Consider the following 8,212-nt stretch of genomic DNA (forward strand, 5'->3'; position numbering starts at 1 on the left):
TTGGAAAAGTTTGGGAAAAGAGCTACATTACTATTTAAGAAAATTATGCATGTAATTTACATGTGATGTAGTGAAGGTCGTACTCAAGGGGGGAAGGGAAAGAGAGGGGCGTTTATCCAGGGACCAGGGATGATCAATATTCTTTACAAAAAAAGATGTTTATTAATGTTTTTTCAAATTTCAATTAATTAAAACACAAATATATATATATATATATATATATATATATATATATATATATATATATATATATATATATATATATATATATATATATATATATGTATATATATATATATATATATATATATATATATATATATATATATATATATATATATATATATATATATATATATATATATATATATATATATATATATATATATATATATATATATATATATATATATATATATATATATATATATATATATATATATATATATATATATATATATATATATATATATATATATATATATATATATATATATATATATATATATATATATATATATGCGCTGTAGTATAGTACATAGAACCCTTAAATTAAGAAAAATACAAAGAAAACAAGGAAAGAAATTTTAAAAAAAATTAAAGAGAAGAAAAAAAAATTTTTTTTAGATATAAAATTCTTTTTTAGCATTTTGAAAAGAAAATTAAAGTTAGAAAAGATATAATCTCGACATCAGCTCACATGATTATATCCATAAAAACAGGGTTTCCTAATATTGCATTAATATAGCCAAAACGATAAGAGGAATAATTTAAGTTTAATATAAATGGAATTCGAATGTTTCCAAGAACATTCAGTTAAGTAATATTTTTAATGAAATGAATAGAATTAAAATAATTTGTAGTAATATTTATTCATCCAAAAATCGAATAGACATGATTTTGCAAAATATGATTAAAAGCAACGGGTATCCAACACATGTAAATCAATTCTATACAAAATCATTGAGTTAATTGTCTATGAATTAATCAAAGAATTTGCTTGCATAAAATCTTTTAATTATCTAAAATGATATTTTTGCCATGTGCAAATCCAATTCGGGCAAATAGGTGGCTGATAAATTTTATAACTACCCAACAACCTCTTTCAATATTCAATTAAATAATTAATACTATTCAATAAACGTTAATAATTTTCATTAAAAACCATCGAATTAAAATGTTATATTTCTGCCTTTTATTATTAAATATTTTGAATTATTTAATATAATATATTATCTTGCGCACATTCAGTTTTTGGGTCAACCCAAGATAATAAACAAATCAAATACGGTTGTTAACTTTAGAATGAACATGCCTTAAAAATATATCGCTACCCACGTTCCACATTTTATTTTCATATTTATATACGAAACTATTAAATCATTTCTGTTATATATTCGTAAGTATTTTTCTCGCTGTATATGTTCCTATTGGTGTGTAATTTTTTATTTTCTTGGATTTAAGGAATTTTTTTTTTTTGGTAGCAAATTGCTTCTTCCTTTCATTTTCTTCCTTTTATTTTATTTCTCTTCACACTATTATATTGATGTATTTTGCTTTGGCTATATTAATGCAATATTAGGAAGCACTGTTTCTGTGAATATAGTCATGTGAGCTAATGTCAAGATTATATATTTTCCAATTTTAATTCTTTTTTTCAAAATTTAAAAAAAAATTTAACATTAAAAAACATTTAATTTCTTCTTCTTAAAATTTTTTATTTCCTTCTTTTATTTTTCTTTCTTTCCTTGTTTTCTTTCTATTTTTCGTAATTTAAGGGTTTTATGTACTATATATATATATATATATATATACGCAGTAGTATAGTACGTAGAACCCTTAAATTCAGAAAAATACAAAGAAAACAAGGAAAGAAATAAAAATAATAAAAGGGAATAAAAAATTTTAAGATCAAGAAAAGAAATTTTTTTTAAGTGTTGCATTTTTTGTAAAAATTTTGAAGAAAAAAAATTAAAATTAGAAGAGATATAATTTCGACATCAGCTCACATGACTACGTCCACAGAAACAGCGCTTCCTAATACTGCATTAATATAGCCAAAGCAAAATACATCAATATAGTAGTGTGAAGAGAAAGAAAATAAAAGGAAATAAAAGGAAGAAATTAAAATAAAAGGAAGAAATAAAAATAAAAAGAAGAAACTAATTCACGAAGAAAATTCCAAAAATCCAAAAAAGTACAAAATTACGCACCAATAGGACCATTTAAAGCGAGAAAGGTACTTACAAATATATAGTAGAAACGATTTAAAAAAAATTTCGTATATAAGTAGCCAGATTACATATATGAAATTAAAATGTGAAACGTGGTAGCGGTGTATTTTTAAGGCACGCTCATGCGAAAGCTATCAGCCTTATTTGATTTGTTTGTTAAATTGGGTTGACCCGAAAATTGAATGTGCGCAGGAATATATATTATACTAAATAATTCAAAATATTTAATTAATAAAAGGCAAAAATATAACTTTTGAATTCGATGGTTTTAATTAAAATTATTAACATTTATTGAATAGTATTAATTATTTAATTGAATATTGAAAGAGGTTGTTGGGAAGATATAAAATTTATCAGCCACCTATTTTCCCGAATTGGATTTGCACATGGCAAAAATATCATTCTAGACAATTAAAAGATTTTATGTAAATAAATTATTTAATTAATTTATAGACAATTAATTCAATGATTTTGTAAAGAATTGAATTTACATGTGCTGCATATCCGTTGTTTTTAATCATATTTCGCAAAATCATGTCTATTCGATTTTTAGATAAATAAATATTACTGCAATAAATTTTAATTCTATTCATTTCATTAAAAATAGTACTGAAATGAATCTTCTTAGAAACATTTGAATTCCATTTATATTATATATTGAACTGAAATTGTTCCTCTTATCGTAAATTTCAACAATGCAGATATTTTCGTCTTTTTTAATGTTTAAAACCACAAATTAAAATCAATATTATTGTCATGATTACAATGAACTGATTTACGAAGAATTAGAATTTTTCAGTGATCGAATTCGAAATCAAAAATATTCTTATTCTCATTAATAACTCGAATGGACATCTTAAAGCTTTGTAAGTGGAATTCTATTAAAGAGATCTTGGAAATTTAAGGCCGCAAGAGATATAATTTTCTTGTATGTATATATTTATCAATTATTTTAATGCATTTAATATTTTTGCTTGATCTATTTCATTTACATGTTGCACTACTAGTAAGTGCTTGGCCTAGTTAAAGTGTGTCTTTTTATTTTCATATTTTGTAATGCTAATTAATTTTTAGAATTGTGCTGCTTTAGAATCTAAAATTTGTTTCTATAAGAACGGCTCAATAAAGTGTAATTATTCAATAAAGTTAGATCTTTAATTCAGTAAGTATCTACTTAACTAATTAGCATCTATTTAAGTTTAAATGAGAGGGAGAGAAATTATTGTTAAATTGTAATTAAACTCAGTCCACTAGAAAACGGGATAGGTAGGGGAAAAACACGAAAATAATAATAATTTAGAATAGCTTTATTATAAGCATTATTCTAGTAATTTTATGTTGTTGTTACTTTACGTCGCACTAGAGCTGCACAATGGGTTATTGGCGACGGTCTGGGAAACATCCCGGAGGATGATCCGAAGACATGCCATCACAATTTTGATCCTCTGCGGAAGGGATGGCACCCCCGCTTCGGTAGCCCGATGACCTGCGCGAAGTCGAGCACTTTACGGTAGCACAGTTTAACGAGGACCAATACCGCACACCCTCGGGCCCTACGCAGACTGATCCAAGTGGTCACCCACCCGCACACTGACCGTAGCCAGTGATGCTTGACTTCGGTGATCTGCTGGGAACCGTGTCTTAACGACCAGTCCACTGCGGGACTAGTAATTTTATAGAGTTATGCAGTTAATACTATAGTTTATAGTTAAACTCCTCGTAATAATCATTTAAATTTCTTTTAATGTTTTGCAGTTTAAGAGTTTTTTTAAGTATTCTTTTAAAAAAATTAAACTTACATAAATCTGTCATTAAGAATAACAGGACGTAAGAAATAGCAAATATTTCTTAAGAATGCTTAAAATATCATTTCAAATTCTAATTGTCTACAAATATGTATTTTTTAAGTTTATTTTCATTGCAAACAATACTATAAACACAGTAAAAAAATACAGTAACTTGCATTGCCACTGTGAAAGCAAAATCTGTGTAAATTTCCTTTTATCATAAAATCCAAATTTATCGTAAAATTTTATACTGCATGCTTCACAGTAATATTTATTTAATTACTGTGATACAGTATTTTTGCAAAAAATATTACTACAAAAAGTTAGTATATCAGATTTTTTGTTCGGTAAAATTTTACTGTGGAAATGTATTTTACGGTACCAAGTACAGGCACACTAATTGCCGGCATTTTTACAAAAGAAAAATACAGTCAAATGTAACATTATAAGAAAAAAACATTGATAGAAAAAGATGACCAGAAGCCCCATTTTTTCCGAGGGAAAAGAGGAGCATTCTTTTTTATTTTTCCAATATTTATCGCATGTATAATTTTTCGTAAAAATAAGCGTTTTTTTATTCAGTTATTGCTATCTTGAAATGCATATTGCGATGGAATTAAATTTCGCAAGTTTAAATGGAAACTAAATTACAAACGAAAATAACTTGTGAAATTTAATTCCATCACAATATGCATGCTATCACAATATGCTGTAAATTAATTTAATAAGTTTAAATGGAAACTAAATTACAAACGAAAATAACTTATTAAATTAATTTACAACACTATATTTAGTTCTTAACAGAATATTATTCAACGGAATATGCAAAAAGAAAAGATTTTCACTCAGTGATAATTTTCCTTATAGAGGATGTAGAAAGTCAAATCAAACTATAGGATCGAAATTTTTTAGGAAAGTATATTTCTCGGAAAAGAGTACATAATAAAATTCATGCCTTAAAAATAAGTTAGAAAAATATTTACTAACCTTCCAGCCACAGGAGCTCTTGCTGTCCCCTTTGTCGTGAAAATAAGGGACATTGCGAATAATGTATTCATAAATTTCCGATAAAGTCATCCTTTTATTTTTTGCAGATACAATCGCTTCGGTAATGAGTTCCGAGTAAGATTTAGAGCCCCAAGGATTTTTTCGTGACACTTTTTTTGCACTTTCACCACACAAATTTTTTTTCCATATTTTTTCTTGTTTGATCTCAGTACTATTTACAGACATTTTTGAATTGAAGCGTTTTTTTACCAAGAATCAGAAGGGGTAATTTTTATTGTCACATAAATTAAAATAAAGTTATTTGAATAGGAAGCATTTTAACTCAGTGGAGAAAGCAAAAATTTCTTCCCTCGTGATCGGAATCTAAAGAAAGTAAGAAGATAAAACTCTCCTCCACCTATCTGGATGAAGGAGGCGGAGCGAAATCAACAGTTGGTTGGCGCGCATGCGTTTTTCCTTAAATTCTCGTTTCATTATATAACTAGAACGCATATGGTAGTTTAAAACAAATTTAGCCAGGAATCGCCTAAATATAGATCTCGATTATATTTTAATATTCATCTCTAAGCTCTTTGGTAGAATAGCCACAATTCACATATTGTTCCTTTACTATCTTAAGTTATCTCAAAATAAAAACGCTTATTTAAAACTTCTTACAATTCTAATGAATTCTTTCTAGCATTGGAGTAATTTTTCAGTAGTTGATCAGTTGTAGTTCAATAGTAGTTAGATTTTGTTGTTGTTGCATATTTTGTAATTTTCTCTCGACCTCTTCTTTTTTTTTCCTTTTAAATAAGTCACACAAATATGGTGTTTCTGAACGACCACCCTTAATATTCACTAATAGAATCCTTATCGAGAATTACAAAATTATTAGGGGTCCCGAATTAAAAAATTTCGCTGAGTGAATGAATTCGAGTTTACGTATTAGAATTTATATCGAAATTCACCGAGTATACGAAGCACCAAACTCTGTTTGTTTGCGGAAACAAAAAAGGTAGTTGAAAAACGATTCTTTAAAGAATCTTTAAGTTTTTATCTGCTATCAAACAGGTTTTGTCATTCTGCACAACCATATCTTTCTTAAAAATATTTAAAATAAAGTTTCCTCTTTTAAAATCTATGCTATACTTGAAAATGTTGAGGTTATTGATATTGCATTCTATTTCTTTCTTTTTATAGTATTAAATTTTTCTCGTAAAGGTTTTTTGCTATGATGAAATATATATAATTCCAATTTCCGATTATAATTCTTACACTTGTATCGACATTATTATGATATTTTTAATAAGTGTTGTTCAAAATGTATTGAAAAAAACATATGTATTGAAAAAAAATTGTAAAGTAAGTTGTACATTTTTATATAAGGGAAAAGATCTCGAGTAAAATTTCTGTGGCTATTTTGTTCTTAATAATACCAGAAATGTGGCAATTGAAGTTCGAGCAAAATATTTAAAAAATAATTTGAAACTAATTTTATTTTTCAAAAAAGTTGTCTTTTGATATCGGACCATTTTTGCTGCTTTTCTCGTTAACTTCAGATATTTTTTTGAAATAAAATAAAAAAAAAAATTATTAACAATACATATGAGAATAATTTACAAAGAAAAAGAAGAAAAAAAGAAAATGAGGAGATAAAAAAAGAACCTGTTGTTATTTTGAGCATTACAAAACTCAATAAATTGGTTGCTTTTACTACCACAATTTTAATGTTCACCAGCATCTAATTATTATTAAGAATTCTTCATCTACGTTACTAAAAGAAATAATAAATATATAAATAAAATAATGTAAAAACTGCAGTAAAATAAAAAAAAAATTTAATAATTTTTTTAAATTTCTTTTATGTTTCTCCTTTTATGTTTTTCTTAGTATCAATTCTCGACATTTTTGAGTAGCAAGTCACTTTTAAATTTGAAAAAAGATGGAAATAAAATAAAATAATTAATATAATCTAAAAAGAAAAAAAAAAGGAAAAATCTTTAAATAAAGTAGAAGGGTTTCTTGAAAACTAATTTTACATTTTAGTATTACAAAAATGCAATTGTTATTTTTAACCAATCGAAAAAAAGCGAGAAAAGAAATTCAAAAATATTTAAAAAATAAAAACTGAGCTAAAAATTTGTTTTTAGAAACTATCAAGGTTTTGAATTTTTTTTTTGACAAGGATACAAAAGTATGAAGTTTAGTTATGATTTTTAATGTTATTTATTAAACACTAAAATTAAAAAATATCTTAGTGGGAACACAACAAAGATTTTTTAAATTTATTTACAGGATTTCACATTAAATAACTTTGTTTAGAAAACATAAGTTAAAGCTGTATAGAAGGAGAAAAATTTAGCGTGTTTTGAATTGACGAGCATAATAATAAAATTAGCCACCATAAATTGTCAACAACGTTTTCAGAAAACAGAGTATTTCATACTCGCAGTCTCGATAATTCCTGAAATTTAGTTCAGGATGGTAGGTACTTTATTTACGTCGCACTAGAGCTGCACAATGGGCTTTTGGCGACTGTCTGGGAAACATCCTTGAGGATGATTCGAAGAAGAAATTCATTTCAAATTTACTTAATTTTATAGTAAGTAGTCGTGTAGCTACTAATGTAATTTTCGTTGAATCTAGAACTTTTTATTGCTTACAAAATTTTTAATAAGTTCTTTTAAATTTAATTTTGATTTTTCAGAACTCAGGTTTTAGCGTTGAATTAATAAAAAAAATTAAATCTGAACAATAAAAAAGATCTTACCAGCAACAAAAACTTTAATTATGTAGTACGCAAAAAATGGACCATCCTGAATAACTTTTGACCTAATGATCAGATCTTTACGTTCTATGACTCGATCTTAATGGCTCGGGGGGATGACCTGAAATATGCTAATTAATTAGTGCAGATAATATTTTAAGTTCTGTAATCAGGCACAAAAACTTACTTTCTTTGAATAAACATACCTTTTTTTTCAACGGATTAGGAATTCCGACCCCCAAAATATAGTGGGTAGCTGCAATTTAGGAAATATGGTCTCCATAGTTTTGTCAGGAGAGCGCTCCAAAGTTTAAACACCTTGATGTGAATTTTAATTTACTCATAATTCGTTATATGTCAAGAGCTTTTAAGCTAATTAAAAATTATTTTACACACAATTATGGAATTCGTTTATATAAAGATAACTTGCAAAA

The 8,212-nt window shown here is 26.1% G+C and overlaps 1 protein-coding gene across 1 annotated transcript in view; it reads right to left on the reverse strand.

Annotated features, from left to right (window-relative positions):
* LOC107451009 (uncharacterized) overlaps positions 1–5,403 on the reverse strand; it is a 30,978-nt gene extending 25,575 nt beyond the window's left edge. The window contains exon 1 of the mRNA XM_016066961.4: positions 5,009–5,403. Within this exon, the coding sequence (XP_015922447.3) occupies positions 5,009–5,254 (246 nt within the window). The 5' untranslated portion in view covers positions 5,255–5,403. The remainder of the gene's footprint in view (positions 1–5,008) is intronic.
* Between the last annotated feature and the right edge of the window lie 2,809 nt (positions 5,404–8,212).

The sequence above is a fragment of the Parasteatoda tepidariorum genome, chromosome 11, assembly GCF_982258835.1.
Source record: "Parasteatoda tepidariorum strain Cologne lab strain chromosome 11, Ptep-v5.0, whole genome shotgun sequence".
NCBI classification, from domain to species: Eukaryota; Metazoa; Arthropoda; class Arachnida; order Araneae; family Theridiidae; genus Parasteatoda; species Parasteatoda tepidariorum.